The following is a 20,899-nucleotide window of genomic DNA, read 5'->3' on the forward strand; positions in this document are numbered from 1 at the left end:
TTTTACTATACAATTATAGTTGCAATTATTACATATTTTTTTATTAGCATATAAAGCTACGCAGAAAAAAAGTAATATAGCTAATAACGTATGTAATTGCGGGCTGCTAATTACATAAAATACTCAATACAATGATATTTACTATTAATGCAAGTACAATGTTGATATTGCAATAGCATATATTATTGTACTGAGTATATCTGTAGTTAGTAGTCCGCAACTACATATCTTATTGGATATATTACTTTTTTTCAGTGTAGAAATAATATCACAAATTAAATTGATCGTAAATTTAATAATGATACTACAAGCGTCTGTAGAAAATTTATTACGAAAAATTTATAGATATAATTTTCCAATTTTTAATATTTGTTTTAATACTTGATATACGAGGTACTTTAAAGTTAACGCAATACTTCAATAATCGTAGAATAATGTAATAATATTTCGTAAAAGATTAAAAATAATCCTATTTCGTGTACATAATTTTTTTCAAACATTTATTATCGCATCAACGTCCAAGGCTTTTTGAAATGTCTCACGAAACGGATCTATTTATTCTGAAGAGATTATCGACGACGTGCCATTTGTTATTGCGTTTTGTTGCGTAATGTTTCGCATCGACGGACGCATCAGTAAGTTGCTCCAGACGTCTACGCAGATTCGTTGAGTTACGATAAATTTGGAAATAGCGACGATTGACAAAATCTAAACTCGGCAGTGGCATCACCCTTCAAAGTGGCCGGAGTCCAGAAATTACCACGTTCACGTATCAACGTCTAGCGAATGTCTTATGTGTGCTAAACGTACGACAAATTGCACCCACTTGTTCGAACTTTTCCGATTCGCTTCGCGGAAATATTCTATACTCGGGGAATTCGTCAGAAGTTGGGAGCAATATTTCGTAACACGCAGCTCCGAATTTGCTTTTCACTGTTTAAACGAAGCAAATTGCTCGAAGAGAAATAAACGAATGCTGTTTCTTATTTATTTCACAACATAAAGCGACGAAAAGTCGCGAATATTCGCGGAAACGCGTGTCGTTTTTTTAAATAAAGTTTAAATCTTTCTGAAAATATATATCTTTCGTCGCTCTTTATACATGTGACGTTAAGCGCAAGAATATAAGCTCCATCTGTTAATGTGCGAGATCGGGCGTACAATAATACCGTTTGAATGGCTCGTTGAATTGATTCTTTATGCGTTTCAAACTATTCAATTAATTTGCAAACGCAAACAAAGAACGCCGAATATTTAACATTAGGCGCTCGCAGAACGCATCGTGTATGTACTAAAAATAGAGTGCGACATCAAGATACTACACAGCTGTCAGTCACAAAACTTTCTCACTAATTTGTCAAATCACGAAATTCTGTTAAAAGTAGCCTCCTAAACAAAAAAAAAACACTATACACTGCTCTCTAAATTAATTTTACGTACTAAATAAGTTCGCCCTCCTTTCAAAAAATGCACTTTTGTTCGATCAAACGATTAATGATTTATTCATATTTTTAACAAACTCTCATGCAGAATAACATCATGTCTCAAAGGTACAAATAAAATCGTTTTATCCAGTCATCATTTCTCGTATATTCTTCTCATATGTTCTTACTGGAATTTACGCACGGCACTATTTCGTTTTCGTCGCGCTTTTAGTGCCTGTTGTAAAATACGCAATAAAATACGATGGACACCAGGAGATGGCTTTCCCCGCGGATCCCGTCTAAAATGCGAATCGTAATTAAATTTAGGGTCACGCCGCGTCCTGTAAATAGGGCCGCGGTGTCAAGATCTGGTTACGAGCGGGGGTGTGAGAGCACCCGCCCGAAAACTGGGCAACGAGCCAAAGGCACTTAAATATCGGCGGAGGGGATAACGCCATATAGCGTCGCGACGCGCGGCGTCCGATTTAGTTTCCACTCGACAACATCGAAGTTTCAAAGTCACGCGGAAAAGTCGTCGTCGCCGTCGAGGAAACAACGCAGCAACAGAATGCCGGTATGTTTTCTCTTCCGGTTCTGGCTGTTCTGACATTTCTAATAAACAATCCACGTTTTAATGTGTGTTTTTTTTATACAAATAAAAAATATGTAATTAATATATGATTCGAGAATAGAGTTTTTATAATTTTCTTCATCAGAGAAGCAATTAACTTTTTAGTAGTAATTCTGTAACGTTACCTATGGAAAGAGTGAACGGTCTAAAAATCCGTCAAATGTACCTTGTAAATAGACACAAATTGCAAGAATACAATTTGTTGCCGTTACAATTTGTTGCAGTTCGATACTACCGATCATTCGAAAGCTTTTAACGTATGACTCGTATAATATTTATAGCTGCGTTTCAATCCGTCACTCTGATACATCGTTTTACGTCAGTGTTCCTCCTTGATGTATGTCTTTCCTCTCTACATCCGGTGTATTTATATCCTAACATAAATAACGTTATGCAACGCAGACTTTTCGCCGTTATCCCGAGAAGCTGCGGAACCAAAACAGTTTCAGAGAATATCAGCGGGTAGTTTGAACGATGAGTTTCGGTATTGGGTGTGGTCTTGTCCAGATGGTAATTTGCTATAAAGGAACTCAGTAACTATCTCTGTCTCTCTCATATCAGGAAGAAAAATGCAATATGTTTTTTAAATTCTTGATGATCCTTAAGAATAAGATCGATTTTTACGATAAATAAACCAGCGAGATAATCTGATGTGTATTTTATCCGAAATATTAAAAAGTGCTGCGTTGCATGCGTTTATGATTTAAAACAGTAAATTTATACCTTTCCCCTTCCCTCTCCTATTATTAGATGCCTGCAAATATATCGTTATCATTAACTGCGTTAAGCAGAAAAAAAAACATCTTTACAATATATTTTTTAATACGATTAGTTTAGACATTGAAGATTCTTACAACAGTCGCAAAGCTGCTTATTCTGCCAAACGCAGCCAATTATTTGCTAGTTCGGTAGACTTTTGTTATCCTCGTGAGCGAATCAATTAGTAAATAACAGCCTTACGTCGTATCGCAGTTAATTTATTACATAAGTGGCTGTGGATTTATGGAATCCTGGGTTCGCGCGCGGAATTCCTGGATGCCGTCCGCTGTAACGCGTCACGCTCGATTGTAACGTCCAATTCATGCGCGGAGGCGCGCGAACGGCGTGCATGATGCGCGCCTCCGGCACAGGTGCGCGGCTTGATCTGTCGCCAGCTAATTCGCTAGAGACGCGAACCGCGTACAAACGCGGGACTCATCCAATTTGACTTTAAATTTAGTGAGCGGCCGCGGCGTCACGTTCGCGAAACGTCCTCGGAAACGGCGAAGCCGCTATCTCGCGAACGGAAAAGCCGCTCCCCTTGAAAATGAATCTTAAAATACCATCCCGAGTGGAGATGCTGCACAGGAACACGTTGCCTTTGCCGGTCGTCTGACACGTCGCAGATAAAAAGTCGGAATTGCTAAGTCGACGTACTTTCATGTAGTAAAGTTTCGTTTGATAGATCACGGTCCACTTTCTGTATAAGTACGTCTTGGATGTAATTCGCGATACGTTTGCTCCGCTGACGCGATCCTTAAAAAAAAAAGGAAGAAAAAAACGTTTTCGTCGCTTCGCTCAAAATCCATACAACTCTGATTTTCAATTTAATTTAAATTTAAGTCTCTCTTTACCGCGCAATCGTAAGCGAATCGTACAATGTAGTATGCGAATCAAGTGCTCGATTAGGTGATCAATTAAAGTCGGCTTCATTAGGGGAGTGCGATCTTTTGGCTAAATCCTGCATGCCAAGATATAGATACTTGCCACAGCTGCGCCGTTCTCAGAGCTGTGATCGCGATGTTATTATACGGAATTGCACAATTCCATTATATACCGACGATATCCAAACAACACATCCGTCGCCTCCCAAAATATCGCACGGTCGAGCGAGCCGCGAGAAACCGCGAAACAATCACGGCGATTCGAATCCACGCATTTCAGGATCGCCGTTTAATTTTGCTATAAATACTGATTTATAGCTCCGGCCGAGAGATGCCAGATCCCGTTTGCGTCAGACAGCTGTCCGTATCATAAATCGTACCGTGTGAACGTTTAAGAAATTCTGAACGCGCGAGAGTCCATTAAGATGCCCGACTATCCGTTTCTCATAAAACATTTGCCGTGAAATCGTTGTGAAATTTATGCATCTGATTAAAGCGCATCTAATTACAGACCTACATCACTGTTAACTTTTACAGTTTTGGTACACAATATAATATCATTATTCTCGTGGAAACAACATGTGCATACACACAGAAAAATATTTATTCTACCGCTAAGAAAAGCGATTACTTTTTCCTTTATAACAACTGAATCTTCAATAACTCATTATCATATACTTGAAAAAAATTATATTTTCTCGAAGTATATTACAAAAATTGAATTAAAGAAAAACTAAAAGCAATAAAGTAAATTATTAGGATATTCGGAATATATTTTTAACAAATTTGTTACTTGTGACGAGTTTACGATAGATTTGCGGATATATAAACTTATAAATTATTTAAAATAAATGATACTCATTTGATTCAAGTTTATCTTAAGTAAATCTTACTTGTTTCAAGTAAATGAGTGTATTTATCAAAGAGATATACTTTGCAAAGATAATTACTTAAAAGAAGGGAAAAATGAGAAACTGCTTTTCTTAGTATGAGTAAATTTTCCTGTGTGTATACATCAGTACATTTTTTTAACATAAAAACTTTTCAAACTATTCGAAAGATGATGCATCGTATATACGATTCAAAATTGCAATTTTTTTATAAGCTCAAGTTCATTCGGATCTGCGAAACAGATGTTCAACGGCTTAACACCGCTTTGCCAGTTTTCGTAAAAGCCAAGAAATCAGTCGCCGTATTTTATTTTCGATGTTGGACTTTACGCGAGTAATTCTACACCGCCACTCACACCGTGATCTATTTCTGATACAGCCATTTTTAAGGCATCCAGAAAACGTTTACGATGCGTTTCACGTGCACGCGACCTGCGTGGGAACGTATTCAGAAGTAAATTGATACAATGAGAGAATAGGCGGTGTGTTAATCGTGTTGTCGCCTGTGAAAAAGCTGGCTTTGTATCTCTACTCTAATTATATTAAATCTTTTAGCCACGTAACAAGGAACAAGAAGCCGAGGTCCTCGCTTGGATCGAAGCTGTGTTGGGCGAGAAACTTCCATCAGGAAATTACGACGACATTTTGAAGGATGGTGTGATCCTTTGCAATCTAATCAATAAACTTGCGCCCGGTTCGGTCAAGAAGATTCAAACTAAGGGCACCAATTTCCAGCTTATGGAAAACATTCAAAGGTGAGCGAAAGCGAACAATTTTTCTTTATCGTACTTCACTTAGTGATTTTTATATATTGTATAAAAATCAGCATATTATATTACTGTTGTTAATAGATTTCAGGCGGCGATCAAAAACTACGGTGTCCCGCAAGAGGAAATTTTCCAGACTGCGGATCTCTTTGAAAAACGTAATATCCCGCAAGTCACCCTCTGCTTGTACGCTCTGGGAAGACTCGTGAGTAATTTACAATAATAATTTGACTTATCAATTATTTATAAAATCGTAATTACATATTACGAGATATTTAAATATATTTTTATAATACATGATATAAAAGATAAAAAAAAACTTTAATGGAACAGATTTTTATATCTAATTTTTCAGAAAATATTCCTTTTTTTTAAATTTAGAATACTAGAAGAATAGTTGAAAATACTCTTTGTTGAAGTACAGAAAATAATAAGGAAAGAATTGAAATCTTCCGTTTGATTTATATAAAGTCAGCACTTTAAGTCACAATTGCTATAACTTTGATTATTAAGTATTTATGAAGTTCAATTGGGATAAATGTTTTTATAACAGACGCAGAAACATAATTGGACCGGACCAAGTTTAGGACCAAAAATGGCAGAGGAGAACAAGAGAACTTTCACCGAGGATCAGCTTCGTGCTAGCGAGGGTCAATTGAATCTTCAGATGGGATATAATAAAGGTGCCAGCCAAGCTGGTCACGGTGGCTTCGGCAATACTCGACATATGTAAATTTTTTTTATAGAAATGAATTGACATACAACTGTATCACATACATCTACAATGATTGGTTAAACTATCGAACACGAAGTGTATGATACAATAAAATCATTGAAATAAGTCGCATTTTTAACCGCGCATAATGTGTGTGAGGGAATAAAAATATTACGCTTTTTAGATATTTTTCAAATTCAAAAGTTTCACAAAAAAAGTATAAATAACATCTATTCGTTTTTTATTGCAAATTATTATTGGCATAAATAAAATCAAATAATTTATATTGATACTTCTTTCTGTTATGAAAATAATCTTTTCTTCTACTTCGTCACAGATATATCTCTACAGTATTTATTTATTATTGACTTTATTATATTCTTCGATTTTAAATACGTTGACGTTTAAAAGTTAATTCATTTATTTTTTTTCTATTCTTTTTTCCAAATATCAATAGATTAGTAATATTTATTAATCTTCTATCTAGCCGCGGAAAATTATATTTTTTATATGAATACATAACAATTGTAGTTTGCATGTAAGTACGAACTCTTTCTATCATCATATTTTGATATCGTACGGACACGTTTTATATATTTTATCCTACTTTTTTACATACACACACAATATATTATTATCTATACGAACAACATTTATGCATAATTACAAATTATACTCTTCATTTATATAGCAATTTTATACAGTATATATTTAATTAAATATATACTATAAATACATAAATAATTAAAAAATATATTTGTTTCCTTGTCAATTTTGAAATAGAATATTATTACAAAATGTATTTTAAAAATAAAACTGAATTAGAAAGCATATATTGTTCACATACTTAACATAATTAAACTTACACATATACACGCAAACTACGTGATGTATACATACACGTAGCACATACACACAAATGCAATACTGTAACATTATACTAATAGAGACAAAAAAACTAATTAATTTATAAATTTTAAATATTTATAAAATAATTATAAAGTTTTGCAATACGATAATCAGCTTTATCTCTGTAATATTTTGCGTTAGGCGATTCAAAATTATATTATAAATCTGTATATCTATCTTGTATATCTATTTTGTAAATTAAATTTTATTTAAATCTTTTATCTTTTCTTTGATAAATTGATCAATTAAATTAGTAAATCAAAAAATTGATATCATTACTACAAATGTATAATATATATATATGGAATATTATTAGTAAATGAATTCTAATCTCAGTTATATCTATTTTTTCTATCTCTAAAAAATTGTGTTATTTTGTACTTTATAATTCTCTAGTAATTAATTCGTGTAATTTACCATAGAAATAAAATTTAGCGGTTTTGAAATGCATTATGGAAATGTGCAGACTATAAATAAATTTTTGAATTAATGCTAACGGTGCGGGCGATTAACACAAACAAATGTAACGAGGAAACTGTCTTAGAAATACCAACATTGCAATTTGGGACTAAGCCAATCTCATGTAATATTCACGACAACCCGTTCCTTCATACGCTAATAATTCTACGTAATAAAATCAATCGTGAAAACAAAATTTCGAACCGATATGTTGTTAAGTTTTGCAATATTGTTAACATAAGTGTAATAAATATTAAGTACCAGCTGCTATTTGTAAAAAATTTTAATTTTATCAACCAACGTATCTGGATTCTCTAATACGCAAGTTTCATTTTACGATAAAAGTGTCATAAGAAAATACAGTTGGGTAGTGTTGAACGAACGGAAGATTTTCTTACGTCACATACGCCGCGATTTATCTTCTATCGCTCCGTCATGCTTATCTTCGCACCCACGCAGATTTAAAAATATTCACTGTTTGTAAATAAATCGGGAACTTGCCACTGCGTCATCCTCGACACGCTTTTCTAGGTTTTTCGCAGTAGCTAATGAGAATATGCGCGCACCGCGCTTGTTTCTGGCGCGGTAAAATTTAATTCCTATAACTTTTGCTTTCCTTGGCAAATCCGAGTGCCTTTCGGTTTATTTCTGGATCACCGTGACACACACCGCAACCGTTGCTGCACCCGGGTCACGAAATATCACTTTATTCCAAAAACAAAGTCGGTCTATCGCGAAAAAAGATGCCATCCTTACTCTCTAAATTGCAATCAGTGTATTATCGGTCTATCGCTTTGCAGTAATATACTTACAGCTGTAATAATTAATAAGTATATAACTTTCTTTTAGTGAATGATTTTCACTTCAGAATTAACGTATAATTACTGAAAGATCGAGTGTATTTCTTTCACTAAATTTTAACGAAATTTATAAAGCACTGAAAATTAGTATATTGTCATTAATTTTATTGATTTTTCACCAATTGTAATTTAGAGAGTACATGCATGTCTTTCGATTCCTCGTACTATCAATTGTTAATATTTCGAAAAGGTTTCGTCAATATTACATCAACATGTAATTGTTGCTAACACGCTTTTACCATATTATTATCACTATTAATTATCGCTCTATTAGCTCAATTAGCATAATGCCTCGTATAAAAACTTGCTCGCTCTGAAATTTGATATAGAAAGATGATTATTTGCGCACATTTTTAATTTCCTCGATCAAAAATTATTTGCTTGCTTAAGGGAAGTATGAACGGCGATAAATTTTGGTGATTCATAACGTTGAAAGCGTTTCCTGAATTAGGATCGTCTTGATATAAAGATCGGCAAAAGTCTCGAGGATTAACGTACCGTGAGTCAGAGCTTCGAAATAGAAAAGTCATCGTTGCTTTAAACTTTCAGGGGTTGTTAAAAATATGTAAGAGCAGTATATCGAGAAATCCTCCATGCGCGATTTTACGGAATTTCTATATCGCAAGAGATAAAACAAAATTATTTATATTAATTTGCTGATTTTCACGAATAAATTTTTACCAAGTTTTCCTAATATTTTTTCACCATTTGTCGTAACTTTAATCTCATCTACTTGTGCCGTTATTTTTTATACAAAAATATTTTCAAACTAATTTCATGTCAATCATCATAATATCGTATAAATTATCATAATTACGCAGATACGTAAAGCGATACTTTTAGATCGCATTTTAAGTAGCGTTTAATGTTTTAATCCGTGAATAGAACACTGTCTTTAATTTAAACAACTGCATATATATTTAACATATTGTAAAATATAATAATTGTAAAATGATATATATATCGCAATGTAAAATACAAAAACTATAAAATAAAGTATATGTATCTCCAATAAATAGAAAATTCATATGGATATTCACTATATCCTATTACATTTTATATCTCTATGAGACAAAGATGTAATAAAAGATAACATAATCCGCAAATCAAGAACGAATAAGAAAAAGGGCAGAAAAAGGAGACGCAGCGGAAAAACGACGCTCCATTATCGCGCGCTCCGATTTCGAGGAACGACGCGTCGCTTACCTGCCAGAGTGGGCGTCCAGGCATGGCGGATCCTCGTAAACTCTCCTGTCTCCCGGGAGCGGCCTCCTCTTCCGAAGAAATTATTATTTTCCGCACCAACCGTAAGCGTGGAACCTCTCCACCGCAAGCTTCAAGCTCAAGCACACAAAAAGTGCGCTCCTTCGCGGCCGCGCTGCGTATATATGCGTGACAGGTGCTCGTACGTGTCGGCGGAACGTGGGAGGCGCTTCTATATATGGATCACTTACTCACCACTTACTCCAGATCCAAGCGCGAGATCCATCGGGAATATCAGCGGGCGATAAAGGGAGGGGCGAGAGGGAGTATCGCGGACGCGGCATGACGACGACGATCGGAATCACGGAGAACGTTCTCGTCTTTCCCACGTCCTCGACACGGGATTTCGAAGTTTTTCCTTGCGAATCGCGAAGCCGTGCGAATCGTTCGAATTCCGGATGCCGCGAGCGAAACGGTTGGCATCTTCTCGCATTTCGAAACGCGCATCTCGCGAGCGTGATGTTCGTCAGCACTAGAGGCACTGTTTACTTTCTTATTCATCCTTCTGCTCTTTTGCCCGCTTCCCTCCGCCCTAGCTGGCACGTGTGTTCTCCGACTGAAGAAGATCCGCGAGGAAACCGCGAAGGTCACGACTGTGTACATACACTGCCCGACACTGGTCGGTTCGTTCCTTGGTCCCCCTCGCGGGTGCGAGGGGAACGTGGAAAGTAACCACCTATGGCGTCAACAGTCGACAGCGGTTGACTGGACAAGTTTATCGATATAATTATCGATCGTTGCGAGATAGTCGCTAAGTCGATAAACATCTACGCCGCCTTTATCCTGCGAGGGGTCCCTAGGAACGAATCATTTGGCCTGTTCTTTTTCGCTGCACTGGTGCGATAAGTTGGAGTGAGAAAAAATATATTTAACTTGTTGCATTAGTGCAACAGTGCAACGAAAAAGAACAAGCTAATTGTCGGGCAGTGTACGCGGATTATACACCCGGTGAGAAATGACTCGTCCGATTCCGTTTCATTGTCATTTCGCGTAGTGTGTTGGAAACGTTACGAATGCAACCCCGATGAAAAAATTAATCGGAGCGTAAGCCGAATGTAAGGAGAGCTAGAGTAATCGAGCAGCGTTAACGAAATTTCTGTGAAGCGTAAATTGAAACAACGAAACATAAGAGAAACGTTGTAAGAATTAAACGCTTCTTTTACATTTCGCCGTTTACAATTTTGCTTTCACTAAAAAAACGAAGAGAAACTTTCCCGACGCGGCACGTCGAAATTAACAACTGAAACGCCGTGCTATATTTCTCAAGAAACACAAAATTCCATTCTCCCCTCTCACCCTGTTAACCGTCGGCAATCGCGCCGAACGAGATCAAGGACGGAACGCGCTCCAGTTTCCTCCTCCCTCTCCTTCGAGAACGTCTTTCACGCGCGGGAGAACAGCCGAAAAACAGATCGATCTGCCGTCGACGGTAGCGTGGCCGAGCGGTCTAAGGCGCTGGTTTAAGGCACCAGTCTCTTCGGAGGCGTGGGTTCGAATCCCACCGCTGCCATATTTTTTTTCCCCTCCGTCGCTCGGAGTCTCGCGCGCGATCGGCGGACGGCATGGCACCGCGCCGCGCGCCGCCACGTCCATCCGTCGCGTCGCGTCGCACCGCGTGGCCGCGGCTTCGGCGGGCGGTGGCGTACGGCGATTAACGAGACGCAATGGTAGCGTCTCCTTCGAAGGTCCAATGGGTTGCGTCGGCACGCGGCGCCGTGGTTCACACCTATCAGGCGTACATGCGCGACGAGTAGGCCTGCCGGCGACCGCTCCGTGCGCCCGACATCTGCGAGGGTGACGAGACACCTTAACGACCGCCTGACTCGACGAGTGTGTAAAGAGCTGTTCGTTGAGTTTTAACTATTGACAGAGAGGAACAGGAACCTAACCTGAAAGCACGGTTATGCACATTTGCATAAAACAAATTTAAAATATGAATGCATATAATTGTAAAATTTACAGGTATAGCATGAAACAGAACCAAATAAACGTGGACATAGCATAGAAGAGACTCAAAAAGTCATGCACATTACCTACGGGATTCATAGATATTTGACTACGTAGTTCAATGTGCACATAGAGGCGCTGATGGATGAAAACACCTAAAACGACGCGATGACCGCTCTCAGGTTAGGTTCCTCTCTCCTATCGATCTTTATACATTAATGAAAATTAGTTAAAAAATTGAGGATGCGTCACGTTTGAGAGTTCTGTCAAAAATTAAAATGTTTTATTATGTAAATATTGTTCTGTTAACACGTTTTGAATATTTTTATACAATTTAAATATGATTCTTTTAATAATTTAAATTTGTGTTTATTCTTGATTTTTAATGCAAAATCGTATTTTATAATACGTATGGAGTACTTACTTGTGATTTTGATAAGAAAGTAATATTACGAATTAAATTTTAAAATTATGTTTGCAATAAAATGACATGATTAAAAATTGCAATTATGCATGATAAGATTATGCACAAATCAAAATATAAAATCAAGGTTGCAATACGATACATATCACATTCACTGCAATTTTTAAAAAAGCTCGCAATCATGATGAAACATTATTTTGTAAATTGCACAAATCTCTCGAGACTGCAGAATTCACGATGTGAAATTGTGTATCGTTCAGATAAAAGATATACCTAGCTGTTGATAAAACGATATTTTTATAGCCGAAATAATACAAACAGATTTGTACAATTATGCAAATCTCAATTAAGGGTTTTAATTCTATTTTATCCCTTCTTTTCGTTAAGAGTACGCTTATTGTCTTTCAGTGTAACGCGGAGTATTATCTGCGATCCACGATTCGCCTTTGAGAAGAGAATAAGACGGAACTCTAAAGCGCAAGATACGTACGCAGCAAAGGAATGTATGCTCCTTACAGAAGCTCGTTCATGGAGTTCCCATGCTCTTGCAAGCAGATGGGATCCTGTTGATGTTGTTGTCGTCGGGGGCTCGCCATTCCTCGCCCGGTTCTTCGGTTAAAAGGGATCATTATTGAACGCTTATGAAACGGCGAAGGGGAGAATGGTACGCGCGGCTGATATAGTAACACAATAATAATAACCGCGTCGCGAGGAAAAAAAGGAGAACGGAAGTGTGCTCCGAGGCCACGTGGTATCCTGATACAGGTTTCATTCAAAAGATGCTACTACGGACCACGCCCAATTAACACGTTCCTTGCAGCTCGAGAGAGACCGTCGATACGTCATAAGTGAACGTCACAAATGAAACTTTTCACAACTGCATTTATTATTTTTATCTTTATTGCAGTTCAAACTGTAATTAATAGAAAAATTAATGGAATTGTTAATATCCACGCGCGATGCAAGCATAACATGTTATATAAAAAACATCCCGAGACATAAATTAAGAGAGAAAACAAGATAATGCGTACATGAAATTACAAATACCTTAATATTAATGCAAATTACACGTAGCATAGCAGGATACATTCAGCGTGTATGCTTTCCGTATAAATGCATGTCACAATTGTTGGCTATTCGAGAAACACATTCTTATACTGTTGAAACATTTTATTCTTATTTACATTATTAATTGTTATTTGTTAAATATTGATCAAGCTACGAAATATTATTAATCGTAAAATGTATTTTCACGACTGTCCAAAAATTCGTTGCAATCTAAGGATTTAATTCCGTTACAGAATGGGGAAGGGTCGCGTCTAGAGGCGCAACTGTTCATCTCCGTCGGACTTGTTCGCGTGCAACGAGAGATGAATTATCGGTCCCCTACGTTCTCGCGTAGACGTAGACGCACGTTAGAGGCGCGACGCGAGGAGACCGGAGAAGACGCGTTATCCCCGCGGCGGGTGTCGGGTATATGTACACATCTACGTGTTTTTTGACCGCAATGAAGCGCGGTGCGTGCTCACATCCCGCACGTAGGCCGTGCATTATCAGGGCAGCATGAATGACGGCCTTTCTCCTCTCTCGTACAGTTGAGCGTCATTCGCGCGGGTTGTCTCATTTGGCCCCTCCTCGCACCAGAGCAGCACGCGGAGCGAGGAAGTCGTCGGGGTGCGCTGGCACTGTTCTTGTATTACCTATGGTACCCACTTTCGTCCGAAATGAATTTCCGCTCGGCTGGTGCGAGCAGCGTGCTGATGCGATCGCGCGACTAGTTTTATCAGTTGATTTATTTGATATCATACATAATTATTATTGTGACGACTCGATTAAACATTTAATTCGTCGTCAATAATATCGGGCTGTTCGTTTTTATTATCACAACGAAGAAAATGCAGGGTTTAAGATTTTTATTTCAGGATATATATTAAGGATTTTATTTTAGCGATTAAACTTCGAAATTAAAAAGAAGAAAAGTTTGCTACTATTTATAGAATATATATAAGATATTAGATAAAATAAACTAATAAATATACATATATTTATAGAGAATCGTCAATTTATTATTCTCACAGTACAGTTTAATGTGTTATAATTGACAAATTAAACAAGAACATTAAAAAGTTGTTTTCAGACGACATGGTCATCCTTTACACTCGCTATACATTTGACAATCCATGTTCTGCTCGTGTCGTCGATGTCTCTCTTACGCAACGCGTCGCAAACCGACGTAATGTCAAACTGACGAAGCGAAGCGTCATTCGATCAAGTACCCTGATACGAAGCGACGGCCGGTGCGGCGATCTACCCGCTTCGGCGCTTGCCCCCGCGCGTTCTCCACACGCTAATTTACACGCGGCCCGCGAGGGTAATCTGCAGTCAACGGGCAGAATGGACATAATCAACAATTTAACCGAGCGACGAGCAGGGACGCAGGAGGGCCGAGCTGGCGCGCGACCGCGGCGGCCGCCGCGGGGACAACGCTCGCGCCTCCTGGCCGCTTCTGTTCGCCGTGGATCGGAAAGACACAATTTTGAGGAAGAGCGCGCGGGCCTCTAAGCATCGTCACCGCGCAGCCATACCCCATTGGTCCACGGCGATCTCTTTCCACAGCTTATTGGTTCATTGACTCCGGCGTGGACGGAAATTTCGGCAGGGCTACCGGGCCCGGTGTGCCGCCGGCGCGGCGCGAATCCCGTCGGGCCGTGCCCGCCCGCGCTGGGAATCCGTACGCGGGGACGCGCGCCCGCGACCAACGCGCGACCGTTCCGTCCACGTTTCGCGGGAGTCGGCGGGCCGTCGTCCGCGGGGACAGTGACACCGTTTTTCCCCAAAATCGGCATTAATAACGCACGATTCCCCGTCGCCGCCACCACCGCCGCCGCCGCCGCCGCCGCCGCCGCTGCCGCTGCCGTCGCCGTCGTCGTCGTCGCCACTGTTGCCGAGTAGAGAAGAACGAGGTATGCGGCGTATGCTGACTTTGATCGCCAGGTTTCCACGGTGTGCCGCTCGGACCTCGTGCCTATGTCGAACTGTGCAATCCGCGCGTATCCTCGCGCACCACGGCTCCCAAACGGATCGAATGTTATTACGTTTTCCCCTAAAATTAAAGCCGCTACGCGCAAGAGTGGGGATCACTACCAGCAACGAGGCGGTGTGTATGTGTATTATACAGGGTGACTCACGCGACACATTGGAGTAGTAGGCAATGACGTCTCGCTGACATTTGCGAGTGGCGACGACGCGATACAAAATCTAATTTACGTAATCCACATAAATCATAAAATAAAAAGCATATTGATCCTTGTATTTAATATAATAAGTTCATCGTACATATGATATACAATTTTAAAATCTTAGCAAAATTAAACATTTCGATATATATGTATATGTTAAAGTTCTTACAAAATATTTTAAAGAACTGAGAACTTTGTATACGGATGATCAGATATCTTTGCCGCAATTATGAGTTTTTAATGTATAATAATTATCGTGTAGATAGAGAGAGAGAGAGAGAGAGAGAGAGAGAAAGAAAGATTATTCATCAGCAACGCGTGCCTTTTGTTAGTCTATTTCGCAAAAATTATTTTATCACTTTATTGTATAATATCCTACGCGTCTTCTATTAGAAAAAGAAAGAACATGCATTATTTATCGACATCTAAAAACGCATGAACTTACACGAGCGCTTTATAGTCTGTTACATGTATTTAATAAAATTATATGTATATTGAATAAGAGATACGCGAATACATATAACACAATTCTATACTACAAATTCTAACACAATTCGCGCTCTTCCAATATCCTATGGGGAATCATTCGTCCTTACTCGCGAAGATCCGCGATACACCCAGTACATAAACTCGTGCGTGCAGTTGTGCACACGTACGTACGTATGTACGCAGGCTGATGTTGTATTGACACCAGCGCTTCTATCGGCGGCGTCGCGAGATTACGAACGGCCGCATGCGTTCCTGTTGAAAAAATTCCTCACGGGCGAAAGTCAAGGTATGACGGAACATTGCCGGCGCGCCGACCGGCCGACTGGCTCGGTGCGCGCGCGTGTGCGGGAGAGAGAGAGCGTGAGCTCGGGGAAGGAAAGGGGAAGAATCGCCTCCTCGCGCCACGTGCTCCCCTGGCAGCAGGAGGGGCTCGGCGAGACAACCCGCGCGAAACTCTGTTCAACGTAGGGAGAAAGGCTCGCGTCGCGCGAGCTCCTGCCGTCGCGTGCCGTCCGGATAACGCGGTGCTCGCATGCGGGATGTGAGCACGCACCACGTGCTCGTCACCGGGCCGGGCCAGGCCAGGCTGGGCCGGGCCGGACGTGCTGGGGTGACGACGATCGGGGAGGCGATCAGCCGTCCGTCGCGCCGATTCCTCGCAATCGCCCTCGCCTTCGTCTCGCCTCGTCTCACCTCGCCGCGCACGCACTCGAGCGCTTCCCGCGTGCCGGGATACAAGAGTGCACGTTGACGGAGATCGATCGGATATAGCCTGTTGTTATTCCTCGGGTCGGGCTAGCAGGTCCGGGTGAGGCGTCAAGGTCCCGAGCTCGTTCCGCGGATTATGCCGCAAGGTGCAATCTCGAGCTCGAAAACCGAATGCGAACGCTCTGCAGTGTGTAAGATGCATTCTTGCGCAACGCAGACAAGAAAGACTTATACATACATAAGTACCATGATATTTAGCCTTTCTCTTGACCTGCATATTATTTCGAAGAAAAATAAAATAATCTAAATAACTTAAATAAAATAATTTAAAAAATCATGAAAGTTGTGATATCAGAATTCGAAAGATCGGATTTCGAATGCAAGAGCATATTCTCGATCTGTTCTCTTTGTTTTAAAATTTTAATATTTCAGAATTTTACAAGAGTCATATTTGCTATATTAATTGTCGCTCGATATGAAATTTATGACGCGATAAGTGAAATGAGATCATTTGTAACGTCTGATCTATCAAAATACGAATGTATTTCTTACTCAGAAGTGAATTAGCGCAAAGACTCCGTGGCGCAACGGTAGCGCGTCTGACTCCAGATCAGAAGGTTGCGTGTTCAAATCACGTCGGGGTCAACTTTTTTTTATTCTTTTGCCGACGCAACACCTTTGTAAATCTTTTTACACGACCACCATTTTTGTTATCCCTTGATGCAATAACGCCATTGCGTTGATGCAAAGCGCATCTTCATGCTCGTATCACAAATAATGGATCAATAGTAACAATTTTGTCGATAAAAACAGAATTAATGTGTTGGATTTTATTTATTGTATTATTATATTATGTTACAACAGAGTATATATGCACATACCACACACACACACACACACACACACACATACATACACATATATATAATATAATAATAAAAATATGCTAAATATGCATGTTGAAATATTGTGTTATAAGGTGTTTGAATTTCAGTAAACAATTACACGTAGCAGTCGTGGCCGAGTGGTTAAGGCGTCTGACTAGAAATCAGATTCCCTCTGGGAGCGTAGGTTCGAGTCCTACCGACTGCGTAGATGATCAGTGGATTATTTATTTTTACTGTTGAATATATTTTTTTTGCAACAGAGAATACAACGGAGTTGTTTTGTTATACATTATATCTGATAATTATTAACGCGAAATTACAAAATTCAATCGTTACTATAACATTGTAATTAATATAATAAATCATGATAACGTAATCGAATTAAAATTAAAATTATTCTTTAAATGTTTTGCGTAATTATATAGAATTAATGTTGAAATGTACAATTAATGTATGTACTTATTATTATTATTATATGAATCTTCACTGCAATTTGACATATCACATCATTTTAGAGAGGAAGTTAAAAATTCCTCGATAGTATAGTGGTTAGTATCCCCGCCTGTCACGCGGGAGACCGGGGTTCGATTCCCCGTCGGGGAGATCTTTTTTCTTTTTTTTTTAATTTTTAACAATATTATATAAAATTTAATTGCTTAATTAGATTTGCATCAATACGTGTCTTAAAATTGAACTTGTTTCGTATTTATACATATATATTCTTTATCAAGCATCAGAAAATGCTTTGTACCACTATATCTAATATATGCAATATAAAAATAATATTTTACATATATGATTAAACTTACGAAAGAAAAATAGAAAATAAATAATACCGTTTTTAAAGTTTCAAGTTCAGATTATGTGCGGTTATTACTGTATGTGTGAAATCTTTAATTACAAGACTTTATTTATACTTGCAATCCTGTTCGTTTTTTTCAACATCTTTGTATTTATGTATGTTTTAATTATGTATTTGTTAATTATCATTATTAACAATAGGCATAATGTATAGTTCAAAACGCATTATTATTAATAATATAACGTAATAATAAATAAAAGATAATCGATGCAGCTATAAATTTAATTGATAAATTCTTATGGAATTAATATGTCAAAGGAGAATCCGTAGGCGCCGTGGCTTAGTTGGTTAAAGCGCCTGTCTAGTAAACAGGAGATCGGGGGTTCGAATCCCCCCGGAGCCTCATGTGATTAATTTTTTTGTCTCGAGTTAACAACGATGCGTATATACGTTTGAAAAGTAACTATTCAAATAATGTATCACATAAAATGTGTATCAGGTTTATTTAAAATTTATTGAATGATATATCCATAAATTTTTTACAAGCTGATTAATTTTACTTATATAAAGTAACTTTAATTATAAATTAATTATGATATTAAATATTATGTTTAATTAATATATAAAATATATATTCGATTAGATGTAAAGACCAATTTATCTACAATATCGTTATGTAATAATTTATCTACGATATCGTTTTGTAATAAATAAATAGGAGTGTACATGCGTGTTCTGTATAAAACATGTTTTATAAATTTATACGCGAACAAAAATCGTTTTCGTTATAATAAATGTTGTATTCAGAATTAGAAGTTGAACTTATATCCATTTCCAGAGACCTTTACGCGTGCGACTGTTGGGGCGGATGAATAAGCAACACCCAGCAAGTTCTGCGATTGTTGTTCCACTTGTTGTTCCTGTTGCAACCGAGCCTGACCCTCAGGCACCTGCGCACAGTTACTATTAACAAAAATCACATTTATTTAATAATTACGTCATCACATAAGGATTATCTCTTACTACACATCATTGCTACCGATCAAATACGATTACACGGTTACACGAATGTTATCGGCAAACATCTCGTGAATGCATTTTCTGAATTTTCACTTTTATTTCTTCATGGTGTGATGATGGCTTGTACCTGTTCTGATGAAATAGTATGCAGTTGTCCTTGCTGTGCCAACTGCGCTTGACGAAGGGCGAACAATTGCGCCAATTGCGATTGATAAACTGCGGTACCCGGCTGATACGCGTGCAGATACGTTTGCTGAGGCTGCTGCAATTGTTGCGCGTACGTTAGTGCGACCGCGGGATCCACGGTCTGGGCCTGATACGGTCCGGTCGCAAAATTTGAGAGGACCCCGCTCGTAGCAGGACTGAACGCATAATATCCTATTCAATGATTAAAAGATCTTATTGTTACCTTTGTTAAGCATTAGCGAAAAAATGAAGGGAAAAGATGTTTATTTTGATTTATTTTTCATTAAAGAATAACATAAGAAAGGGCTTTGCTTGCTTGATTTTTTTTGGAGTTTGCTTGCTTGAGCACGAACCTAGGTTAGGATTTCTCTGGACAAGAGCTTGCGCGATGCTCGGCTGGACTTTTTGTATTAGCTCAGGATTGCCGATGCTGGCAGCGAATGATTGATGGGAGCTCGGTCCGGCGAATGCAAACGACGTTTGTGTTAGTCCCGGTCGGATGAAGCTGAAGGACGCATGCTGCTCTGGGCTACCTATCACGTTCGTTGGCTTTACTCCAGCCTGGACCGGTAGCTCGGCCGTAATTAGGCAACACATCGCACTTAGGACAACTGCGTGCTTCTGCAAAACATAATTTCCGAGCTCAGTTGAAATAAACAATATTTGATTAGTATTATGTAGAGAACCAATAATTATTTTTATTATATAGATACACATATATATGTGCTATTTTAATATAAAGCTTATTTTACATTTTAAACTTGCGATAATCATTTTAGAGAAAGATATAAATTCTTGAAAATTCGTTATCAATAAGTTTGTATCTTAAAATGGCAACTGTGTTCAACAAATATTTTATTTTACACTCATATGTTCACGTAAATTTCTTTTATTCTCAGTAGAGCACATTCTCAAACTTTGACTTTTCAGAAACACTACAATTAAGAGTATTTGAAAAATGAAACATAATTTTTTTAAGACTATCCGCTATTCACTTACCAACATCATGAAAAATTGCGTTATAATGTATAACAAAGAAGCACAGTATTATCGCTGATGAAAATCACAACAGTATAACGGTGCGAAGAAATTTCGTGGGGAGCTATATACTACGGAAACGGCTGGTACGAGACGTGAGTCGCATCCGAGTAATATCGTTTCGATTCAACAATACACTTTCTCCGGGATATAAAATGTCGAACAGTCCATGAATCGCAATCAGATGACGCGTAATGGTTTTCTCAAAATATATGACAAACGAAAGCCATGGAATGACAAGATTCGCGAAACAGAAATGACTTTTTTTTTTAACAGCAAAGAGAATTTTTTTAAACTTGTGACCACTAGTGATGCTTTTTTTACCACGATCAAGATTATTGATAACGGAGAAAGTCACTTTCGAAACGTTTAATGCGACAATAGTGTGTACAGTGAGTATTAATTGCGATGTGGTAAACGATTATGGAATTTCAAGTATCTAATCGTAAACGGTTTTGTTTCTTCTACAGTTCCTTTATTTCTTTCGCAGATATATTATAATTTGTAATTCTATTTAATAAAAAAAAATAAAAAAAAAACTGCAAATAATATTAATTTTATTTATACATTAGTAAATAGCAAAGTTAAAATATCTATC

The 20,899-nt window shown here is 38.3% G+C and overlaps 3 protein-coding genes, 5 non-coding genes and 1 pseudogene across 10 annotated transcripts in view; 6 read left to right on the forward strand and 3 right to left on the reverse strand.

The window, feature by feature from the left end:
* Window positions 1-9,655, reverse strand: part of LOC105839065 (muscle-specific protein 20) — a 26,659-nt gene extending 17,004 nt beyond the window's left edge. The window contains exon 1 of the mRNA XM_036286486.1: window positions 9,505-9,655. Coding sequence (XP_036142379.1) covers window positions 9,505-9,528 — 24 coding nt within the window. The 5' untranslated portion in view covers window positions 9,529-9,655. The remainder of the gene's footprint in view (window positions 1-9,504) is intronic.
* Window positions 1,879-6,203, forward strand: LOC105829522 (muscle-specific protein 20). Its single transcript, XM_012668441.3, has 4 exons — window positions 1,879-1,998; window positions 5,144-5,343; window positions 5,440-5,560; window positions 5,909-6,203. The coding sequence occupies exons 1-4, from the start codon at window positions 1,993-1,995 to the stop codon at window positions 6,086-6,088; spliced, it is 507 nt and encodes a 168-aa protein (XP_012523895.1). The 5' UTR covers window positions 1,879-1,992; the 3' UTR covers window positions 6,089-6,203.
* Window positions 9,596-18,467, reverse strand: LOC118645389 (annotated as a pseudogene).
* Window positions 10,990-11,071, forward strand: Trnal-aag. The gene has a single exon. It is a non-coding gene; the product is annotated as a tRNA-Leu (tRNA).
* Window positions 16,942-17,013, forward strand: Trnaw-cca. Its single transcript has one exon. It is a non-coding gene; the product is annotated as a tRNA-Trp (tRNA).
* On the forward strand, window positions 17,379-17,460 carry Trnas-aga. Its single transcript has one exon. It is a non-coding gene; the product is annotated as a tRNA-Ser (tRNA).
* On the forward strand, window positions 17,787-17,858 carry Trnad-guc. Its single transcript has one exon. It is a non-coding gene; the product is annotated as a tRNA-Asp (tRNA).
* Window positions 18,387-18,460, forward strand: Trnat-agu. Its single transcript has one exon. It is a non-coding gene; the product is annotated as a tRNA-Thr (tRNA).
* Window positions 18,468-18,607: 140 nt separating the features above from the next.
* Window positions 18,608-20,854, reverse strand: LOC105838222. Of its 3 annotated transcripts, XM_012683605.3 has the most exons (4): window positions 20,263-20,852; window positions 19,617-19,884; window positions 19,205-19,455; window positions 18,608-19,007 (listed from the first exon to the last, which is right to left on the reverse strand). In XM_012683605.3, exons 1-4 carry the CDS (start codon window positions 20,269-20,271, stop codon window positions 18,867-18,869), a joined length of 669 nt encoding a protein of 222 aa, XP_012539059.1. In that variant the 5' UTR covers window positions 20,272-20,852; the 3' UTR covers window positions 18,608-18,866. The 3 variants fall into 3 exon arrangements, with proteins under 3 accessions (XP_012539059.1, XP_028046458.1, XP_028046459.1); XM_028190657.2 differs by having other exon boundaries at window positions 19,617-20,854; XM_028190658.2 differs by having other exon boundaries at window positions 18,865-19,020; window positions 19,617-20,852.
* Between the last annotated feature and the right edge of the window lie 45 nt (window positions 20,855-20,899).

Source organism: Monomorium pharaonis, chromosome 4 (genome assembly GCF_013373865.1).
Source record: "Monomorium pharaonis isolate MP-MQ-018 chromosome 4, ASM1337386v2, whole genome shotgun sequence".
NCBI lineage: Eukaryota > Metazoa > Arthropoda > Insecta > Hymenoptera > Formicidae > Monomorium > Monomorium pharaonis.